The sequence below is a fragment of the Carlito syrichta genome, unplaced genomic scaffold (genome assembly GCF_000164805.1).
Source record: "Carlito syrichta isolate Samal-C Ts95f unplaced genomic scaffold, Tarsius_syrichta-2.0.1 Scaffold307112, whole genome shotgun sequence".
Lineage (NCBI taxonomy): Eukaryota > Metazoa > Chordata > Mammalia > Primates > Tarsiidae > Carlito > Carlito syrichta.
In genome coordinates, this window is record NW_007251208.1 from 1,891,761 (window position 1) to 1,916,625 (window position 24,865).

The window sequence follows — 24,865 nt, forward strand, 5'->3', positions numbered from 1 at the left end:
CTCAAACAATCCTCCCACCTCGGGCTCTCCAATAACTGGGATTATAGGTGCCAGGAGTCATTGCTAGAAAAGACATTTATTTTGGATTATCCTAGTTTCAAGACTAAGAAATGACTTTAGAAAAATATTCAACAAGAAGTAAAAATGAATCATAAAGCATTACTAAACAATGATAAGTGAGCAGGGTAAATTTTAATTACTTCTGAGGATGTCTAAGCATGATGTCAAGTTGCAAAACCCACTTTAAAAATAATAACTTGATTATAAAAAATTTTTAAGCCTATGTGAGCCTATAAATACCATAAACAAAGGTAAAAGACAAGCATATATTTACATTTTTGGAAAAATTAATATATAAAACAATACATATTATTAACATACATTTTACATACATAGAAAAATTTGTAAAATGTATGTATACATAAATGATATGGACATTACTGAGATTTCTTTATTTTTTCATTTTTAACTCAATAGTATGGTTTGAACATTTTTATAACAATAAGTGTAGGTCTCCATCATTTTTACTTTCTTCAAAATTTTCCACTGATAAATGTGCCCTAATTTGTTCACAGTTAAAGTGCATTGCATTCTCGAATGAAAACTTGCACACAAATAAGGAAGGTATGGAGAAAGTAATTTCACTAAATTTACATTTTCCCCTCTTTTTGATTATCCATATTTTCTATTCTTTTCATAATGTCTTGTTACTTGAATAAAAACATAACACATGGGAAAAGTAAAAATAATTTAAAAATCCATGTTTGATCATTTAAAAAATTTGATTTCTGTTTTTATTAACTTTCTTCTCATGGGTGACCAAAAACCCAGAGAGGTTATAGGAAGGAAAAGGAAGGAGATTTCTACCTACTTTTATTCTTGATAAACAGAAGAAATCATTTATTGTGGTATGGGGTATATTTGCCATCCTCACTGACTGCAATAAACACTCTCTGTTCTAGAGTTTCTTGTCTAGAATCACAATTTTTCAAAAGGAATTCTGAGCTTCTTGGGGACTAAGGAGGTGTCAGAAAGAAGTCTCCAAGGGCCACCAGGAGGAAGGAAAAAACAGTCTAAGGAGAGAATAAGGGAGAGAAGATTCTGCCTTTCATCAACCAAAGTAATTATATTTCTTTCTCCGTTATATGGAACTCCTGAGGATTTTTTTAAGACTTAGAGTTTTAAAAGGAAAAAAAATGTCACCAACACCCACTGTGATCTAGATCAATGGTCTTTCTCTCTGATTTAGGTTTTTCTGGCCATACCTCACACACCCTCACTTTTTTCCCCCACAAGATTCATAGAGAAAAAAATCTAAAGCACAATAGTCAGCAAGAAGTAGCAGATTTATTTCCTCCTCCCTGAATGTAGAACCATTAAGATGAAGAAACTGCCTGGATAGCTAATCTATATGAAGTACTAAAACATCACTGGATAAGTAAAGACAGAAAACTCACCACTGTCTTCCTACTCCGTCTCTGGCAATCAGCACTTAGCTTCTCCTCAAAAGAAATGGTGAACAAATATTTAAGGACTTGGGTTGAAAAACACAAAAATATGAGCCTGCCAGAGGGAAACACTTGTCCATTTCCAGCCTGCATGAATGAGGATCAACCAACAATGTCAGAAAGGGCTAAACCTGCCCTTTCAGGGAGCAATAAGGGAGAATCAGTCTCTTGACTGCAAAGCTAACCATCTAGAAGTTTGTAGTAGTACGTCATTAAATACATTAATTGGCCGGGCTCCGTGACAGCCTGTAATCCCGCGCTTTGGGAGGCCGACATGAGTGAATTGCCTGAGCCCGCGGGTTCGAGACCTGCCTGGGCAACTTGTGAGACCTCATCTCTACAATAAACCAAAAAATTAGCTGGGCGTGGTAGCGCACGCCTGTAGTTCCAGCTACCTGGAAGGCTGAGGCGGAAGGATCGCCGGAGCCCAGCAGGTTGAGGCTACGGTTGCCAGGAGCAGCCACTGCACTCCAGTCTGAGTGACAAAGTGAGATTCCAACTCAAAAAAAAAAACAAAAACACATTAACTTTCTACTTTGTTTATATGTAATATTATCATGGTTCTTTAGTTCTTTCATAGATGCAAATATTTTATTATCCAGAGTGAGTAATTGTGTCTTAGAGGAATGAGAAAGTATTTTCTATTCCTCCTGCCTCTGTTCTCTGCCCCATAGTATCAGCTCAATATTGAGCTCATAATGGATAAACGAATCAGACAAGAATTGCAAAAACTTTGATGATGGGTAAGGGTCTCCTTTCACAACTCTGACCCCCATCATTAGCATGCTTTCCAGTATTTTATCTTAAAATATGAGTGAATATTTTATATTAGGTACTGTGACCATGCACTACATTTGGGAAGTGAAAAAAAAGTTTCTACCCTCAGGGAGTCTCAGTCTTTGTGGGGAGACAAACACATACAGATAAGTTGATCATTGAATGACACAGGTTTGAACTGTGAGGGTCCACTAACACAAAGGTTTTTTTCCAATAAAAATATTGGAAATTTACAACAACTAGAAAAAATATACAAGTGGGCCACATAGTCTAGACATATTAAAAATTAAGAAAAATTAGATATCATAAATGCAAAAAATATGTGTAGAGACTAGTCTTTTTTTATTTACTACCATATAATATACACAAATCTAATACAAAAAGTTAAAAATTTATCAAAATGTACACATACAAACACAAACCATATGTAGTATCATTTGCAGTTGAAAGAAATGTGTAAATAATAGTAAAGATGTAGTATTAAATCATATCTGCTTAAAATGAACTGTAGTACATACTGTACTACTGTAATAATTTAATACTCTTGCTGCTATTATAGTAAGTTCAAATATTTCAAGCGTACACTCAAAAGGCTGTGTGGTGCTAATCATTGCCTCCTGAGCAGTTTATCAGTCCAGCAAATTGCATATTCAGTAAAAAGCGGTTTCTCATGGTTCTTGCATTTTTAAATCATTTTTAGTGCAATATCATAAACTTTGAATAATACTAAGAGACCCATAAGAAGTGCTGCTAGTAATGCCGAAAGTGCTTCCAAGAAGCAAAGAAAAATCATGACGTTACAAGAAAAAGCTGAATTATTTGATAGGTACCCTAGATTGAGGTCTGCTGCTACAGTTTCTGCCATTTCAAGAGACATGAATCCAGCCTAAGGGCCGACTAAAGAAAAGAAAATTTATGGAGCCAATGCTGCAGCTACACTAGCAGGCACAATAACTTAGCACTTTTTCAAAACACCTTTTTATTTTGTATTGAAAGTGCAGCTTTTATACAAGCTCAGGATTGTTGTAATAAAAAAAAAGGCATACCTATAGACAATATGATTCAAGAAAAAGTAAAGTCATTAAATGACCACTTAAAGCAAAATGAAGGTAAAGGATCTAAAGCTGGAGAATTTGATGCCAGTAAAGGATAGTTTGATAATTTTTAAAAGAGGCTTGGCTGAAAAAAATAGTCAAAATAACAGGAGAAGCAGCTTCTGCCAAACAAGAGGCAGCAGAGGAGTTCCCAGATGGCATCAAGAAAATTATTGAAAAGAAAGGATATCTGCTTGAACAGGTTTTTAATACAGGTGAAAGTGCCCTATTTGTGAAGTGGAGGAAATGCTACGAAGTACAGTGTGCTGATCCCTCCCTTCCTGCCTTAAATCATGGTGTTCACTCCTCTTCCTAGAAGAGACACTCTACTGTTTTGTGCAAATGCAGCTGGGTTAATGATCAAGATTGCCATTGTCTACAAAGCTGCTAACCCCCAAGTCTTGAAGAGAAAAGGTAAACAATAGCTGTCAGTCTTTTGGTTACACAAGGAAGCCTGGACAACAATATTGGTTTTTCTAGATTGGTTCCATCAATAATGCCTTGTCCCTAAAGTCAGGAAGTCCTGTGCCAGTAAAGGAAGATCTTTTAAAGTCCTGTAATATTTAAGTTCTTCTAATATTTGAAGTTCTTCTAATATTGGCTACCATGAACCCCACAAGTTAAACATCGAAGGCATCACAGTAGACTACTTTCTCTTAAATACAATGTCTCTAATTTAGCCTGTAGATCAGAGGGTCATACGGACTTCTGGAGCTCATTACACATGGTACTTGATGGAAAGACTTGACATTGCTATGGAAGAAAGCCTCAATGGAGAAAATATCATGAAAGTCTGAAAGGATTGCACCATTAAAGATGCCATTTTTGTTACAGAAGAAACTGTGAAAGTCATCAAGCCCAAAACAACACATTCCTACTAGAAAAAACTATGCCCTGATGTTTTGCATGGCTTCATATGGTTTATGACCAAACCAATCAAGGAAATCATGAAAGAGATTGTGAACATGGTGATAAATGAATAAATAAAGTGGGATGAAGAATTTCAAGATATGGATCTTGGAGATATTCAAGAACAAACAGACATTACACTGGAGGAATCAGCAGAAGATGACTCAATGTAGATGAGTGTTCCTAATCCAGTTCCTGGTGAAGAGAAGTAAGAAATAGAAGAAGCAATGCCAGAAAACAAGTTGACAATAGATAAACTGGCAGAAGGGTTTCAATTATTCAAGGCTGCTTTTGATTTATTTTACAACATGGAGCCTTCTGTGAGATGGGCACTGAAACGAAAGCAAACCATGAAAAGGAATTTGTGTCGTATAGAAACACTTTCAGAAAAATGAAAGAGCAAAAATGTCTCGCAGAAATTACAGTATATTTTGCAAAGTTACATCAGGTATGCCTACCTCTCCTGCCTCTGCCTCCCCTTCCACCTCCTCCACCTCTTCCACATCTGTCACCCTTGAGACAGCAAGATCAACCTCTCCCCTCCCTTCTTCTCCTCAGCCTCCTCAACATGAAGATGATGAGAATGAAATCTTTATCATGATCCATTATTACTTAATGAATGATAAATGGTAATTTATACCTGGAGGAACAGGTATATTTTCTTCTTTATATTTTCTTCATTGATTGTTTATGTTATCAGTAAGGCTTACGGTCAACAGTATGGCTATTAGTAGTTAAGTTTCTGGGGAGACAAATGTCACATGCACATATTTGACTGCACGGAGTTTCTGATACCCACATTATTCAAGTGTCAGCTGTACACTCAAGACACACTGTGACACTGTTTAATAAAGGATTTTACAAGGTAAAATAGGAACACTGAGGAATGATAATATAAATCTATCTTAGCAAATTAGTTAGACTTCACTTAGAACACACTCTTGAGTCAATGTCTAAAAAAACAATAGTTTACATTTTTTTTTTTTTTGAGTTGGAGTTTCACTCTGCCTCCCAGACTGGAGTACAGTGACCGCTCCCGGCCACCGCAGCCTCGACCTGCTGGGCTCCGGCGATCCTTCCGCCTCAGCCTTCCAAGTAGCCGGAATTACAGGCATGCGCTACCACGCCCGGCTGATTTTTTGAATTATTGTAGAGATGAGGTCTTGCTGCCCAGGCGGGTCACGAACCCGCGGGCTCAGGCAATCCACTCACCTCAGCCTCCCAAAGGCGTGGGATTACAGGCTGAGTCACCGAACCCAGCTAATAGTTTACATTTTTAAGATGAAATATGTATACAAAAATGCTTCTGGTAATTATCTCTTGGTTGGTGTATTTGGTATATTTTCTTCATTTTAAAAGCAATATATCTAACTTGGAAGGAATTTATTTTGGTCAGTCACTTGGCTTCTCTTAAACCTATGAATGAATGACAAATTAATGTACTATTTCCCAATGTCGAATTTGTCTATCCCAGTTTATGGCTGGATAACACTCTAGGGAGATATTCTTTTACAAGCCACCTCCAAACCATCAGAACATTCTGATGACTCTCCTTTTGAAATACATCCTCACCATGGAGATATGGGTTTTCTCTACCTATACTAAATTGAACAGTTTTAAGAACTACAATTTAGTTTCATCAGTCTTGGAATGGATGGAAATTCCTCCTATATTCTTCTATACTGTAAATATAAGGAGTAGATCTTAATTTTTAAAAATATATTTTCGTAAGTATTTTAGAAGGCAATTGGGAGAGTATCCTTCAGGGGCCATTAGCTTGGTTTTTGTTTTTGTGTTTTTGTTTTGGTAGTGGTGGTGGTTGAGCTAACAATTACAGGAGTAACACAATTTTTTTCTATCTTAACAAGTATGGAAGACATCCTAGGAACAGAGAGCAGCATATTGTGTGATCTACTCTCGTGTTTGTTGTATAGGAACAGGAGTCAGATTGTAGAATTTTTCTACACTTGGTGGCTTAAGGACTAGTGAGGAGGAATGTTGCAGGTGGTTGTACTTCAGCTAACAGAGTAAATGTTCCAGGCTTGATGGGAAAGAAACTGTGATTAAAAAATGACTGACATGAGCTGGTATCTTTTTCATAGAATGATTGTTCCTCTAAGTATATTCCCAGTAGGGGGATTGCGGGGTCATATAGAAGGTCGATTTTTAGATCTTTTAGGAACTGCCACATTGTTTTCCACAGAGGCTGTACTAGTTTACACTCCCATCAACAGTGTAGAAGTGTTCCCTTTTTGCCACATCTTCTCCAGCATCTGTTGTTTTTTAAGTTATTGATGATGGGCATCCTGACTGGAGTTAGCTGGTATCTCAGTGTAGTTTTAATTTGCATATCTTTGATAACTAGTGAGACTGAGCATTTTTTCATGTATCTGTTGGCTGCTTGTATGTCTTCTATTCATTTCTTTTGCCCACTTTGTAATTGAGCTGTTTGTTTTTTTTCTCTTTGGCACATTTGAGTTCCTTGTAGATCCTAGATGTTAGGACTTTGTCAGACATACAACTGGAAAATATTTTTTCCTAGTCTGTGGGCTGTCTCCCTCCTCTTTTGTTGGTTTCTTTGGCTTTGTAGTATGTATATTGCAGGATTATTCACAGTAGTAAGAATACAGAACTAACTGTGCTGCCCATCAAAAGAGGCCTGGATAAAAAAATGTGGCACATATACACGATGGAATATTACACAGCCATAAAGAAGGACCAAATCATGAATTTCACAGCAACCCGGATGGAGTTAGAGTCTATAATACCGAGTGATCTATCACAAAAACAAAGAACTGAGTATCATACGGTCTCACTCATAAGCAGACCTTGAGCAATTATCGCAATACTATAAGAAAAGGATTGGCAGTAGTGGGAAACTGCCAGGGGAGGGGGAGCACACCTCATCAACCAGGGTACCTGCATAATGAACATTTGTATACCTAACTCTGAATTGCATCCCACATCTTTAAAACAACAACAACAAATGTTTTTTTAAAAATGACTGACAGGGTTGGAGAAAGTGGTAGAATTAAGAGTACTAAAAGTGTCATCTGAGTTTCCAAGTTTGTTGGCATCAAAAGAATGGAAGTCAGAAAGGCTGTAATTATAAAGTGGTGAATTCATGTGAGCTTTCAGAGATAGAATTCAAGCAACTCAAGCAATTCAAGCTACCGAACAAGGCTACAGAAGTGGTAGGCAGGAGGCAAAGAGAAATTAAGGTCATAGAGTTGATTAAATCAAAGCACTGTAAGGTTAGGATGATGAAAGGGTCATCCGTATGGACTTTGGAACTAACAAGAATGATGGCAGATTTGAAGTGGAGAGGAAGAATTTAACCCACGTGAAAATTGTCTTATCAAGTATGTTGAATAAGCCAGGCATGGAGGCACATGCCTGTAGGCCCAGGCACTCAGGATGCTGAGGTAGAAGGATTGCTTGAACCCAGGAGTTGGAGACCAACCTGGGCAGCACAGGAAGACACCATCTCAAAAGAAATAAAAATGTTGAATGATCTGAATGTTGGCAGGTGATAGTAAGGAGCAGCAAAGAGATGTTGACAATCCTTCCCAATTCCAGACATTAAGGTTTTAGTAGAAAACCCAGCTTCATTGTGCTCTGGGGTTAACAAAGCTTCTCATTTGCAAGGAAATTAGAAGCTAGAGTCACCAAAGTCTTAAGGAAATGCAAAGATGTGCTGAGGGGAAGGAGTACAGCCAAGTATGGAGATAAAAAAGTGAGAGAAGGACTAGACCATTGGATGGAATCTAAACTGTAATGGTTACTGAATTTTACAGGGATAAGAAACAGGAATTTTTCTAGAGATTTCCAACATTGCTGAGAGATACATCTGGGAAGCCGTTTGTACTGCCTTGTACTTTCCCATGTCTTCAACTCTTCTTCCTTTCTTAGAGATCAAATGAATTTTGCTAAAGTCACTACATTAATGGCACACTAAATACTGAAAAGATTCAGGTTTTGAATTTGCTATGAAATTGTTTATGTCACATGCCAGGCCCCTGTAAGCATTCGGGTGTATGACTTCTAGATAAAAATCTATCCCTAGACTTCCAGAGAGCTGATTATCTGGACTGCACTGTTTCAGTCCCTACACAGACTTCTATGGGGAGATCTAATTAGCTTGTTTTAGTTATTTATGAAAGGGTAGGAGTAAGACCACTTTGGTTGCAATCTGGATAATGGACTGGATTACTCAGGAGCAACAAAAACGCGAGAAGTATATGAGAGAATGTTGATTTGGGCTGGGCTGTCACAGTAGAAATGAAGAAAAGTGGATAGACTTGGTAGGCTTTGGAGATGCATGGCTTACTAATGAACTGAATGAGAATATGAACGCACTTCTAGAAATTCTACCAATTAGAAATTCTTTGGGTTTGCAAGCTTCTTTTATAAAAATGCAAATATATCTAAGAGGCTTATGACTGAGTGAGGGTATAATTTAGCCTGAATTAGTTCCATCAGCTTACTTTCTGCTGTCACCTAGCTGAAGTCAGTCATACTGAAGAGATGAGAATTTTACTTGGGGAAATAATGTTTTGCATAAGGAATATAATCATGTTTGAGAAAGATGGTGAGATTCTTTCAAATGAGAAAAGCATCAAACAGCCCATAGATGTACAGAGAGGGGGGTATCAAGATTTGAGAACACAGAGAACAAACAAACCTTAACCTTCAAGATTGCTTGAAATATTAGACCTAGAATATTAAAAATATCATCAGTGTCACTTAAAAGAAATAACGATATTTGTCAATGTTTAAAAGTAATCTCGATTATGGTGTTTTAAAGATATATTATATTTGGTAGTAAACATTATTTACACTTTTTAAAGCTCCATCTTGTTTAGCTACAACAAAAGGTGTTAAATTACCTATTATTTTCCTTATTTAAGTGCACTCTCCTGTTACTTAAAAAAACAAGGGTATAAATCTGAAAATGTTCATAATGCTATCCTTGAATATAAGTCTGGGTACTTGTATTTTAAACTTCACATGAAAGCCAGGGCTCAGAGCTAAGATAAAACTACTGGAAAGAATGAGTTATGATCAAAAATTGGGCACGCTCCTTACTGGGATTTCTTTGGCAAAAGTCATTTGATCTCTAAGAAAAGAATGCAAACAACTCACAACCCAAGTAAAGCAATTCTCATGTTTTGCACTTGTATTTCAAATATGGGGAAGGAATTCTTTTTATTAAAAAAAACCCTAACTTAATAGAAAGCAACAAAAAACATTAGCAACAAGTTTGGGCCAACTAAAAATTTTGAAACTTTTTTTTTCAAAAGGCAAAGCATTAAATGGCAAGATAAAAATAAGTCACTGGGCTAGCCAGTAAAAATTCCATGGATGTGTTTCCTTCAATGTGAGCCACAAGTCAAATGTCAGGTACACTCTGTTTGGCAACGGAATGGAACAGACTGTGTTATCCTTACATGCTGTTTCAATCACTCCCTGGTTTCTAGCCAACACTCTGTCCTGTGTCACTTGCGTGGGTTCCAGCTATATGTACCAGTGTGATCATCCCTCTTTCCTTTAAATCCCTGTCTCTACCTACCACTGGAGATAAAACCTGGGACAGTAAGTCTATATGGAGAAAAGACACAGGAGATTCATGGGATCTCAGCATTACTGATCATTGCCAAACCGTGGATTTTTAGAGATATGAAAACCACAGTGGGCTGGTGGGTTCACATAAAGCCCAGCCTTCTTTGCCACTATATAATGCAGCCATGTAACCAAAAATTATTTGTGTCTCCTAAAGCTGTTGCAATATAAAAACAAAACAGAACTGAAGCACAGCTAGATTTTAAATCTTGCTCAGATTGATTAAGCTTCAGAACTAGAATTTGTCAGGTGTTTCTGAAACGGTTGGAGGTGCTTCACTATGCATTTTTCACATTTCTGCGCTTTTTGCAAAGAGAGACATTGATCATTTTGAAAAGCACTAGCTTTTCAAAGATATTTGTATAGTATTATGTTTAATTTTTACTACCTTACTTTTAGACTAATACCATATATTTAGGTACTAACATGTTGATACCTAATCTGTATTCAATATTAAATGTTCAGCATTCACAACAAACAAAATATTTTTAGTTTCGTGAATAGAGTCTTTATTTCAAGGATAGCCTTGAATGATAGAGATGGTGTCTCATTCCAGAGCAAGGGAAAGTTGTTTTTTGTTTGTTTTTGTCCAATGTAACAAAAAATAATGTCTCCCTTCGGAGACAAAGGGCAGGCATCCTCACTGCACATTATAAAAGATTCAAACTCCCTAAGTTCAGGGTTCCTCTTTTGAAATGCAAACCACTAAGTATAGTCAACCTTTGGTATCTATGTGGGGATTGGTTCCAGAACCCTAGAGGATACCAAAATCCATCAATGCTCACGTCCCTTATAAAAAATGGTATAGTTTTTGTGTGTAATCTATGCAATCCTCCTGTATACTTTAAATAATCTCTAGATTAATTATAATACCTAACAAAATGCCTACACATCACTTTATCACTTGAATTCAATGTAGTATTGCACAAAGTCACGTTTTGTTTTTTGGAATTTTATGGATTATTTTTTCCTAATATTTTCTATCCAAGGTTGGTTGAATCCACAAATGTGAAACCCACAGATTCGGAGGGCCAACTGTTTGTAAGCATCATCTAGCTGGGACTAGGTGAACCAGGGTTCAGTGAACTAGCACAACAGCTGATAGTTTGTCTACTGCTATTGCTGTAAACAAAAAATCATTGCTCTCTGATTCAGGTGTCTCATGTCTTTTTCCAGTGCCCATGAAACTATAGCGGATAAAATCACAGACCCTTCTCAGTTTTTGACAGAAAAATAAAGTCTTAGTGATTATTTATCATGTAAAGAGAGAAAACATAAAGTATTGTGAGATCTGTTGCTTGATTTCTCAAATATAGGATGATCCAGTTACCAGTTTTTGAACATTATATGTTAGGAATAATATGTGCTTTATTACTCAAATCAAAATATACACACACACATATACATACATATATATATAGAGAGAGAATCTACCTGATATCTCAAATTAAACCTATGAAGTGGGTCCTCACTTGATAGACTAGGCAAAACAATAAACAAAACAAAAACCCTCTGAATTTAGGTCATATAGCTAATAGGTGATTTTGTAAAATTTGTGTTTTGTCAACCTCCAAATGAAACACAGCTTAAAATGGCACAAGCCATTTTTACCTTACATAAAATATCTAGATTATATAGTATGAAGTTTAGTTTTACTAACTCACCTTTATAATAATATGATATACTTAAGTATTGACATGTAGCTACCTAACCACTTTTCAGTATTTCAGCACTCACAACAAAATATATTTAGCTTTGTAAATATTGAGTTTATATTATACACTGTATATTTATAGCAACAGTCTACAACAAAAGCTACTGTTTATAAAACTTAGATAAGAAAATAATTCTACAGACATATTCTTTTAAAGCTACACATCCAAGAAAATGATCTTCATCTAGAGAGAGATAACATGATAGAAGAAATAATTTCATTTAAAAGACTGTATATTCTGTGAAATTCTCTTTTTAGCCTTAGAGATAAATGGAAAATTAACATACTAGATGGGGTGCAGAAAAGACTATATCTGTCTAGAACTTATAGATGCTTTTAAGAATAAAAAATGTAGCCGGGCTCGGTGGCTCAGCCTGTAATCCCGCGCCTTTGGGAGGCTGAGGTGAGTGGATTGCCTGAGCCTGTGGGTTCAAGATCCGCCTGGGTAGTGAGACCTCATCTCTACAATAAATCAAAAAATCAGCCGAGGGTGGTAGCGTATGCCTGTAATTCCGTCTACTTGGAAGGCTGAGGCGGAAGGATCGCCGGAGCACTGCACTCCAGTCTGGGCGACAGAGTGAGACTCCAACTAAAAAAAAAAAAAGAATAAAAAATGTTTAAAGCAAAAGACAAAATGCTTCTTACTTTTTTGAAAGCAAAATGTCCAATATAAACTTATATAAGAATTGTTTGGGAAATTTTTTAAATTGGTTATCTCTTTTGGACCACAAATAGTTTTTTAATTCTATGATTCTAGTCTGTTAACCATAAAGCTAAAAAAATGTAATGCTCTGAATCTACCATTCAGAAATGTAAATAGAAACAAAGAAAAATATACTTTAAAAATCTGTAGGCTCTGATCAAAATGTAAAAAGAAAATGGTTTTATATTGCCTTCACTAAAATATTTCTATATATTTATTAACATTCTATTAATGGAAATAATTATTTTACTTGCTTTCCCCCAAAACATTCTGTTTTTATACAATAAAAAAAAACCAACCTCTCCAGCTAGAGTTTATGGAATCATTTACAACTGTCATATAAATCAATAACCATGGAACCAAATTTAGTCTAGACAATTAATTTAAAAGTTGAATAGTTGATTTATTTTTATTTTATTTTGATTCTTGGTAAATGACAATAGAATACTGTAATCTTTACAGTGGGCCATGCCAGAGTGATTTATACTTGATGTGAAAACAGAAAACTCAGTGGAAAATCTGATGGGTTAGGCTATAAGACAAATTAATACAAAATAAAATTAAAGCCACACAGATGTAAATTTTAATTATGTAGTGAAACACTTTCTAGGTGTTAAACTATTAAATAGTAAATGAGCTTTAAACAAGAAATTTTAAGAGCCTTTCACTGACGGGTTTTAAAGTAGGCTAAATTCCATTTACGAAGCCTTACTTCATCTATGAGGACTCAAATACCTTCTGATGTTTTTCTCCACTTTGGAAACTTATGAAAAAATTTTTGTCCCAAAATCCTAATATAGTCAAGACACAGAATTCATTCATTCAGTATTCTGTCTTAAACATACAGGCAGATTGAGAGGATTCCAGAAAGGAGAAACAAATTTTTTAGCATCAGAATTATTATGAAAAAATACATACTTTTTAAAACCTCAAGTTTTATAGAATTAAAAACTACTTGAATAGTTACTTTTAAAATACATCTGCAATTATTTTAAAGACAAACGGAAAGGAGAAAAAGAAATATTTATCTAGCAAATCAGAAGGCAACACTAAAAGAAAATCAATATTATGCTTGTATTCCTCATTATCATGGTCTTTCCACTGGCAAAACATTGTGAACCATGGAAGATTTGTGGTGGTGGAATTGATAGAAAAAGGAGTAACAGATGCTGATTGGAGACCTTGTGAGTTATATCTGCTATGGAAGCCTGTACATCTCACACGTTTAAGCAAAATGAAGCAAATTAAAGATTACCTGGAAATTTTCTAATAATTTGACATAATCCTTCCTTTCTGCAAAGCAGATGCTGTATTTCTGGTAATGTGTTTACCTAAAAGAAATGAGAGAGAGTCTAGTGAGTTAGGCATTCATAAATGCTACAGCAAAGCAAAGGAAACACAAAACCACTAGAAGGTATAGATGTGAAGTATCTTCTATACCAGTCTGTCTTCAAATCTCTGCAAGTCAACATTCAAATTCAGAAAAATAAAGTGGCTTATGTGATAACATAAAATAAAAACTTGTCTTTAGAAATCATCTAAATATCTGGAAATACTTTTAAATGTTTTTATATTTCAAAGTCATAATATTTGCTAGATATAAAAGGAAATATCTGTGACAAATACAGTAACACAAACTTGCAAATTTCACTTTTTTGCAAAAAAAAAAAAAATAGCATGAAGCATACTTCGAAGTCAAATTCCAAAGTTCTAAAGGCCCTCAGTGGTTTGCACCATATTTAATGGTAATGCAATGTTAAACCTGTTCCAACGCTTCCTATATGGTTTTCACTTCATACCAAAGGGCATTGATTGTTTCCAGATACAACACTTAGTCACCCACAAATCTTTACTTCAACCAAAATTTGTTCATTAAAAGCTTTGTAAGTGTTATAAATTCAAATACATAAATTTTAAAAGATTATAAAGAAGAGAAAGAGTACAAAGAAGTTTAATTCTCTCCTCTTGTGAAGTGACAGATTGGTGAACTATCATTCACTAAATCCCAAAACAAAGTTCAAATATGAGTAACCTTGTGAAAATCAACAAAAAGAGATCAGTGTAAATTAGCTTGAAAATCAGATTCATTTTTGAGACATCCTTGATTACATTCAAATGAACTCATTCTAACCTAATAAAGTATTGTAATTTCTTTACTGTGTTCTGCTGGCATGACTTGATTTTAAAAACTCAGCTGCAAAGTATATGATTTCACTCTTTTTCACGACTGCTTAGTATTCCATGGTGTTTATATACCACTTTTTGTTTATCCAGTCCATTGTTGGAGGGCAGTTTGGTTGGTTCCATAATTTTGAAATTGTGAATAAAAAATGCAGCAATGAACAAATAAGTACAGGTATCTTTTGATACCTTTTTTTAAGATCTCACTCTATCTTCATACTGAGTGCAATGGCATGAACAGGGCTCACTGCAGCCTTGACATCCTAGGTTCAGGCAATCCTTCCACTTCAGTCTCCTGAGTAGCTGGGACTGCAAGCGTGTGCCACTCCACCCAGCTAATTTTTTTATTTTTTTGTAGAGATGAGGTCTTGCTATGTTGCCCAGACTGGTCTCTAACCCCCAGGCTCAAGAAAATCTCCCAACTCAGCCTCCCAAAGTGCTGGGATTGCAGGCATGAGTCACCACCACTGGCCTCTTTTTTCTCAATTGATTTCTTTTTCCTTTGGATAGATTCCTAGCTGCAACGTGGCTGGAGCTGAAGATCATTCTAAGTGAACTGACTCAGAAACAGAAAACCAAACACCACATGTTTTCACTCACATGTGGGAGCTAAATGACCACAAAGATGGAAATAATAGACACTGGGGATACCAACAAAGGGGGAGCAGAGGGGTGGGGCTAGGGTTCAGAAATTAACTATTGGGTACAATGTTCACTATCTTGGGAATGGGCCACCTGACACCCAATCCCCACTGCTACACAATATGTCCATGTAACAAACATGCATGTGTACCCCTTGAAGCTAAAATAAAAATGGAAAAAAAAAACAAAACCAAGCAGCTGCAATTGGACAAGAAAGGCAACTAGAAACAGGCTTGGCACTTAAGAGAATCGTCACCTTGAGCACGTCACTTTGCTCTTTTTTTTTCCAGTTTCTTCATTTGCAAAACACTTCAAGTCTTCGATTTCTAAGTTCTATCTCTGCTCTAGGATTTTTACCATTTCGATGTTATAGCTTTTCAAAAATGATTCATTTAAAGTGCTTGAAACAGTGCATCAATGAAATCTTCTCTGACACTTGCAATTTTATTTTCCGTATTCATTTGTTCAGCATACTTTCTCTTGCCCCAATAACAACCAGAGGAAAGACAAACTTCAGCCCAGATGCTGTGGGAATGAAGTCCAGGCGTCAAAGGTGTTGTGATTCTACACTAAATATTCCATTTTGAAAGTGTACAGGGATACCAAAGTCAAAATCATGTTCATTATTTTGCACTGGCAATTGAGAAAAGGCTGTATATGTGCAGTTTCCAGTTCAAAAATGAGAAAACTTAGGAACCAAACGTAGAAAATGAAACTCTGAGTTCTTCAGAATTTTTAAGAAGGACTGGGGGGAACGGACTGAGCTCTGCAAAAGTACAAAGAATCCGTAATAGAGGAATTTTTTTTAAGTTAACACACAAAATATCTTTTTAAATTAGGTGGTGAAAAGCTTCAAAAGTCAATAAAATTGAACGATTTTCCCGAAAGAGAGCAAAATCACTTAGTTGCCAGTGACTTAATTGAAGGCTTAACAATGGGATTCAGAAAAAAGCCAGCAATTGGTACGGAGCGTTACAACTATGGATTGACTCAGTGTCCATTTCCAACCTTCTCATACAGGCTTGAAAGCAAATGTGCTATCACCATGGGGGCTTAGAGCCTCTGTGATTCTGTGTTCCCCCTATACAAACTGAAAGGAACAGCAGAGTCCTGGTAAGATGGATAACAATAACCAAACTAACAGGCAGAAGAATTTATGTAGATGCTACAAAAACAGAGTGAGCGTGTACAGAATTATGCTGCTGGGAGGAGGTTGCTGTGTCATGTCAGAGAAATGGCTTTTCATATGAGACATTGGGTCAGGAAGATGAACTGGCTCAGGAACAACAAAGCACTTCTTCCAAGGGAAGTAGCTGTTCTATCCTTCCACCTTCCATTTTCCTACTTCCTACCCAGTGACTTCTTCCCGTGTTCTTTCCTCCAAAGTGTGTCTTTAGAATTCATAGAAAGGCAGATGACATAACCATGGTGACATGTGACACCAGAAATATCTGTATTCTACTTTGGAATTTAGCACCAAACTAAACAATTAAACCGAGTAAAGTATCTCAGCACAAAGAAGTAAAATATTCAAGAATCATGGTCATGCAGCTGTGGTAACTCAACTATATTACGCAGATAACTTTTTGTTAAACTTAATAATGCCCTCCTGTATTCTACTGCTTTTTATTTTAATTGTTATGTATATCATAAAATATATTAGATTTGTATCATTATAAAGCAGAACATCATCACAAGAGTTTTAATTTGGATTAACTGAGTTTTATATGATGAGTTTCTCCAGTTTAACACTGCAATAGTTATTTTTTCTTTTTTATTTTTTTTGAATTGGAGTCTCACTCTGTCACCCATACTGGAGTGCAATGGCCACTGCCGGCCACTGCAGCCTTGACCTGCTGGGCTCCAGCGATCCTTCTGCCTTAGCCTTCCAAGTAGCTGGAACTACAGGCGCACACTGCCATGCCTGGCTAATTTTTGACTTCTTGTATAGATGAGGTCTCGCCAAGTTGCCCAGGCGGGTCTCGAACCCGCGGGCTCAGGCAATCCACTCACCTCAGCCTCCCAAAGCGCGGAATTATAGGCTGAGCCACTGAGCCCGGCTTGCAATAATTATTTTTAATAGACTTTGTTTGTTAGAGCAGTTTTAGTTTTACTGCAAAATTTAGAAGAAGATCCAGAGATTTCCCTTATTCTCCCTACACCTGCACATGCCCAGTCCCCTTCATTACCAATATCTTTCACCAGAGTGGTACATTTGTTATACTTGAACTTACATTGACATACCATTATCTTCCAAATAATCAATTGTAAAACATACCAATCTTGTGTTATGTTTGGAAGCTTTATTCACAGCATATACTAGATGTATGTGTGCATTTCTATATGTAGACTGTTGTCTTTCTTTACTTTCACAAATATTTTTATATCTTTGAAAGGACTAGAATACAGTTATAAAGTAATAATGATATACAAACCTTGGGATATTTTTTAAAAATTAAATTTCGAGAAAGAAAATAGGCATCAAGAAAATTTTAATCCCAAAACACCTTCCGCAATCCTAATCTGTGCTAATCTGCATCTAAATTGTTTTCATTACATATTGTCAAATGAAGTTTGTTAAAATTATCCTTCTTTTGAGATATAGTCTATTTATAAGATCAAAAATATAATATTAATTAAAAACATTTAAAAAGTGCCTATAAATCCAAAAACCTAAAATGATAGTAGTTTCATTAATTTATTAAGGAAAGTGGACACTTGAATACAGTGTAAACAAACAGCCAGGGGGAGGGAAATTGGTTTTTTGGTCATTCATGAACTTTGAGAGTGACACCCATATCACATTGTATTTTATGGAAATGCTCTTTTTCTTCATATCTGTAGAGACATTCACGTATTTTATTCGGTCAAAAACCAACCTTCTCCCAAAGCTGTTCAGTCTCATCCACAAGGAAAAGAATTTGTAACAACAAAATTAGAAGAATCTAACCAAGAAAAAAAAAACAGAGTTTTCCCCCCATATCTCTTATATGCAATTATCATTCCATCATATACACATGAAAATGCCCTGGTACATATAATAAGAGTGATTTCTGTAGTTCTCAGTGCTCCAAATACTAAAACAGCATCCTAGCTATAGTAACTGCTAATCTTACGACAATTTAGAGCTAGAAATTAATCTCTCTGCTTTTGAAACATTAGCACCTTTCTGGTTGAGGTGCTAACACTAAACCTAGTGTTAACCCTAATAATGAATCTCACTTTGCTTTCAATGTCACATAAACCATATGGTTTTAAATCCATGTTACTGTCTTGCTGACTAGGGAGACTCCTGGTCACTCAATTTCAATAACAGATTTTATGATCATTTTAATTAAGCACAAAAACTACATAGCTCTAATGTGATTAGTGATCCTAATTTGTGCCAGTGCCCTTTCTCTGTTCATTCTTAGGTAATTGACAATCCTACAACATCCTCAACATATTTGAAGCAACTTTTGTTTTGAATATCTATGCTGTTTACATAAATAAGTCATGGTTCATAAGGTTTCAAATTATTCGTGTTCCACAGTGACAGTTACCTACATGTACCATTTAGAATTTATGTATTCTGTAAGAATAATCATTAGCTTATGCTGTAAGTGCAGTACCTAAATATTTACTTCAAAAGGTTCTATTAATATGGTTAAGGAAACAGAAAATTGAAGTCAGATTGTCTGAGTTTGAATCTTGGTTGCCCTATTTAGAAGTTTCTCAACCTTTCTGTGCTTTTTTACAGTCTTCTCATCTATAAAAAATGGACATAAATATGTAAGCACTTCAGATGGTGTCTGGCACATAGTAAGGTTACACAAGTGTGAGTTAGTATTATTTGTTATTTATTTCTTCAAAATGTCTTCAGGATCTATTCACCTCACCACCCTCACTGCCACTCAACTAGACTGAGTCGCCTTCATCTCATCCCTACATTACTGTAACAGAGGAATTCCCTGTTTTGGTCCTCAAACACTAAGTAGCTTATGGGGGGGGGGATCCAAAAAAAAACCAACACAATTATTTTTTGGAGAGCAGGTCCCTTGTAGTATATAGGCTTCCCCCACTATGCAAGTATTCTAGGAATCCATCAACATCAGCGTAGCAGCTAGTGTTAAGGCTGCTTTAAACTTCGAGGAATTTTCTTTTCTTTTCTTTTTCTTTGAGATTCTTTCAACGCATTTGCCCAGAGTAATTTATATTAACAACCTGCCCACACAGCACTAAGTGTTCAGTAGTTTGTTTGTTTGTTTGGCAAATGGCAAACAAATAGCATGACCCCTGTGTCCCACCCTCCCTATTCATCCCATCTCACCCTAGTGACTTTTCTTTGTTTCCCCTAATGAAGAAGGTCCTCAAAAGGAAATGTTTTGGCGATGTGGAAGAGGAGAAACAAAAAATGGCAGAAGCACTAAAAGGCATCAAAATAAGCGAGTTCAAAAACAGTCTTGAGCAGTGGAAAAAGCATCTCAACAGGTGTATTATATCCAACAAAGAGTACTTTGAAGGTGACTGAAGTTGAAATATGTAAGAACCAATACACAATTTTTTATGAATAAATGTCAAGTTTTTGGGGGGGAGTCCCCCTTGTATTTCAACAAAACAGTTAAAGCAATCCTGTAAATGCAAATGAATTCATCCCACCTCTTTGCCCCAAACTCTCCAATAACCCCACAACATACCAAATAGAAGCCATAGTCCTTAAAAGGGTCCTCATTTCTTTCTTCTGAGTGACTTTACCCTAGACCTCGACATGAAGAGCTCCCTGTTATACTGTCCATACTCAAATGTCACTTTCTTGGGAAATTGTCCCCATTCTCGTCTAAAATTCAACCTCCCAATATTTTCTCTCCTTGCTCTGTTTTTCTTCTTTGTACTTTTTACCATCTAGTTTACCATATTTTTACTCAGTGATCTCTTTTTTCCTATCTTCCCATAAATGTCTAAGCTCCCTAAGAACAGATATTTTTGTGTGTATTAAGAAGCTATTAACTATAGAAAGGAAGAAGGAATAGATGAATAAATAATGGTACAGATAAATGAATGAATGACTGAGGTGATAAAGCCAAGAATAAAGTTACTGAGGTATTCTACAAGGAAAGCCTGTCAGGCTTTTTGTGGTCTCCATCCTGCTAAATAGTGCTTGTCCAAATTTAGTATAAAGGTAACCCCGAAGGCAAGAAGTTTCTCATGTGTAACTTTTTCTATTTTTTTTTAAATAAAATCAACTCAGACATGTCATATTTATAAAAAAGTTTGACAGTTTCTTAAAGTTAAAAGTTTTTGTAAAGTGTTAAGTTTTTTAAAATGTTTAAGTTTCTTAAGTATATATAGACCATATGATTCAGAAATCACCAGTAAGAGGAAAAAAGTTACTCATAGGAACCTGTCTGTAAATGTTTATGGTAATTGTTATTCATTATGGCCATAAACTGAAACCAGTCCAGATGTAATTTAACTTGTGAATGAATAAACAAACTGAGGCACATCCATGAAGCGGAATAGTATTCCTCAATAAAAAGCGATAAACTACAGATTCATACAGCATAGATGAATCTTAAATGAGTCTGCTAAAGTGGAAGACCCCAAATGCTGCAAACTATATAATCCACTTATGTGGCCTTCTGGAGAAGACAAACCTGTGGGTACAGAAAATAAGTCAGTGGTTGCTAAGGGCAGGGATTACTGGAGAAGATGACTTCAAAGGTGCAACACAAACAATTTTGGGGGATAACAAGACTGTTCTATGTCATGATTGTGGGGATGAATACATGACTCTATGCATATGTCAAAACTTACAGAACTATAAACCATAAAGAATGAATTTTACCATTTGCAAATTAAAATAAAACTCAAACCAGATTTGTAGTGAAGTGGGGGACCCAAATAAAATATAAACTGTAACAAATGATTCTAAATGTATTACTAATGAGTGACATAGTCATAGTGAAGAGAGTGGGGAGGAAAGAATTGACCTAACTACGGAAAATAATACTTTGACTGAATATTATAAGGCAGAAAGACAAAAAGACCAGAGACAAATACTGTACTCTTATTAGTAAATTTTTAAATTTGTTTCTCACAAGGGTATGGATTAACAATTCTGAAACTAATGTATGGGCGTGCTGGGGTTAAACAAATAAGGAAATAGAATGTAAATGAGATCCACTTTTCTCCCTGACTGAGAAAGAAGTTACAAATAAGGATGGGGAAAGGTTATTATAACCTTGTGCTGTTAGATGACATTCAGAGGTATGGTAAGAATCAGCTTAATATATGCATGTTAGTATATTACAGACATTTCAAAGCTCTGTCTGCTGAGACGGCCTGGATGCAATGACACATTCTTAATAATGAGCATATCTATTTCTCAGATCTTGGTTTTTAAATATCATTCTTCAAAGAAAGGGAATGATGGTTTTTCTAAGAAGTCATTGATTTCACCCTGGAACAGGGAAAATACAAGGTGAATTTGAAGTATCCTGTGGTGCTATCAAGCGCTCAGGAAAAGGATATGTGTGCCCCAAAAGGGCACAGAAACCAGTATTAAAGAAGTCTCAATAACCAAAGTTGGAACAATCTGAGAAAAAAATTAATAATGATAGTACTGGATTATAACCCATAGAATATAATAAATCTCAGTCTGAACTGTTGCAAATAAATTATTGAATAAATAATTAAATTCAGGATAAAGAATAGCTCTTTTTTACAGAAGAATTCCAATTGGTAATTCTTAGCCAGGTAATCAATGTTAACATCACCAGTAGCAAGACATATGGACACCATCCACCCCCTGATATTTTACACAGAGGACACGATACTATTGTGGTATTCTTCCCCCAAATGCATAATCTTACAAAAAAAGAATAAGGCAAATACAAACTAAGAAACATTCTACAAAATACCTGAATAGTACTCTTCAAAAATGTCAAGATCATGAAAGAAAAAGAAAAATTAACATGCGAGATAGAAGGAGACTAAGGAGACATAAAAACTCAATATCATGAGGAGTGCTAGATAAGATCCTAAAACAGGAAAGGGGTGTAGGTATTTAAAAAGATGAAATTTGGGTAATGTTTATAATCGAGTGAATGGTTTGTATCAATATTAATTTCTTAGTTTGAGAAATGCACCATGGTTATGTCAGATGTTGACACTGGAGTAAGCTCAGTGAAGGGTATATGGGAAAACTCTGTACCGTTTTTGCAACTTTTCTGTAAATCAAACACTACGTCAAAATAAAACATTAAATAGGAGATTCCCAGCATTACTGACATTGCACTTTATACTTTCTGTTTCTACTTATGTCACTCACACCCCTTTCTCACCTCCTCCATGGCCATCACCAGCCAATCTGCTCTGTTCTCTTCTCATCATATATTCCACTAGTCTCTGGTGACTCTCATGCAAATGTAAAGCTAGCAAGTGTTCAGTGTCTAATGACTTCTTTTTTCAGGTACTGAAGTTCTTTTTTACAAGATACTGAAGGCTACAGAAATTAAATAATGGGCCCCAAATCCTTCACCTTGTGAGAGGTGGTGCAAGAGTTTACCACAAAAGCTCTAGGGAGAAAATAATATGAGAGTCACAAGAAGAGTTTCCATGCGTGACTTTGTGCCACTGCCCAGGTTGTAAACCATGTTCTGAGACCTAGGAAGCAAAGAGATAAACCGAAATAGACAGAAGACTGTTCTCCCTGTTCTATGCCAAATGAAATTTGTTTCAGTTCAGACAGAACCGATGGAATGCAAAGACTTTGGGTACCTCAAGTATTTTGCTACTCTGGGTGGCACCCCAGGGCAGGAAACAAAACTATCACAGGAGTACCAATGGCAGCCACAGTAGAGCAAAGGCTCCCCAATGCTTTTGGTATAATGGGCTGAAACAGGAGACTGGAGCAGCACTTGGAAAATACTATTTCTAAGTGTATGAGAGATACCTGCTGGGGAGATAGATGGGAAAGTTTAGGAGGACCCACATTGCCCCCCAAAATGTCAATACTAATCCCAGCATGACCTCATCTGTCTTTGTTAGCTGATGAAGGCTGCCTTGCATTTACAGATGACAAGGAAAAGGCTAAACACTGTGATAACTCCTACATTAGAGATATGCATGAGTACTTGTGGGAGTATCTAAGGAGTAAAAGGCAAGTAAACCCTGCTTGCAGTAGGTGATAGTGGTGCTGAGTCTAACAGACCCAAGAAGCTGATTTTAAGTTAAGAGAGTTCATCAGGGTTTCTCAACCACTGTTAAATACTGGGTTACATAATTCTTTGTTGAAGACATTATACAATACTTAGCAGTATTTTTGTCTTTGACCTATAGATGTCATTACCAACCTCTCCCCCTAGATGTGACAGAACCAAAAACATCTCTAGACATAGCAAGCATTACTGGAGAAGACAGACACTCTCACTGATTGAAAAATCACTGGAAGAGTGATTGAAAATCACTAAGAAAGGAAATTCCTTTCAGTAAAGGTACATGACAGAATAAAGTGTAGGTATTTAGGGAACAATAAGCAGTTTTATATCACTTATAGCATGGCACCAGCTAGAAAGAGAGATGAGATGGGCAGGCACTGTTAGTCAGGAGCCATTCACAGAGAACCTTGACGAACTTATTGTGCTAAATATTTACCATTTGACGCTACAGAAAATATTTACCATTTTTCCCCCTTCACTGTTCCCCAGGAGACTGACTTTTATGGGTGGCATCATGGAGATTCTCTTGCCCTTTGACTAGTACTTAGCTTGACCAATGGTAGGCATTGGCAAGAGACTGCAGGGAGTAGAGAGAGTTGGGGTTCCTTCTCTGCAGGCCTATGATTTGGTGAAGGCTACACTCACTTCAGGTTATAACTTCTTTCCAGTAACTTTCTTGGCCCCCCTCTTTTAAGTTCTGGCTACACCACCATTACTTCTATAGATCCTTCTTAAGACCCAGAGTAGTAAAACTTTATGTTGCCAGTCCCTGGGGTGTCTCACTAGGGCTTTTTGTTCATTTTACCCTGCCCAAACCTCTGTAAATAGTTCCTTTATAAATTTCTCTTCAGTTACATCTCTTTAAGTATGGCATTTGTTTCCTGTTGAAAGGCTAATACAAAGCAAATAACATTATCCTAAAGTTGATGGGAAGCCGCTCAAGATTTTAAACATAGAAGTAGCAATATTAGTTGACCGTCTTATGTTTTTCAACTCATAACTGAGGGCAGGATGGATTTTGCTGCAGAAAAAAAAACAGTGAGAGGGATTTGGGAATAATAATCCAAGTTCGAGATGAACATTACCCGGCCAGAATAAAGGTAGTAAGTACAGAGAGTAGATAATAGATTGAAGAATTTAAGGGATAAAATACTTCGGTATTGGCAATTAATAGAATGTAGGTGACAAGGAAGATAAAGGGCTGAATGGTAAAAGTCAGATTTCTACCATAGGAGATGCCAGAATCAATAGAACAGAAGCCCAGGAGCAGAAGCGAATTTACTAGGGAGAAAAATGAGTCCGTTTTTGCCAGATTGAGTTTGAGATGTCTGTGGGACATCCAAGTAGGCTGTTTGGAGGGCTGTTGCATACGCATGTTAGAAGACTGAGAAAGTGCTCTAAACGTTAGATGTAGATTTGGGAATTATCAACTACAAATTTTTGTTGGGATTCGTATTAGGGAACACAGGCATTCAGGCAATGGGCAGGGGAAAGTTGGCTATGGAGCAAACAAAGGA

The 24,865-nt window shown here is 36.3% G+C and overlaps 1 protein-coding gene across 1 annotated transcript in view; it reads right to left on the reverse strand.

The window, feature by feature from the left end:
• Positions 1–24,865, reverse strand: part of CPED1 (cadherin like and PC-esterase domain containing 1) — a 325,934-nt gene that overhangs the window by 229,016 nt on the left and 72,053 nt on the right. Inside the window, exon 4 of the mRNA XM_008063879.2 lies at positions 13,583–13,658. Coding sequence (XP_008062070.1) covers positions 13,583–13,658 — 76 coding nt within the window. The remainder of the gene's footprint in view (positions 1–13,582; positions 13,659–24,865) is intronic.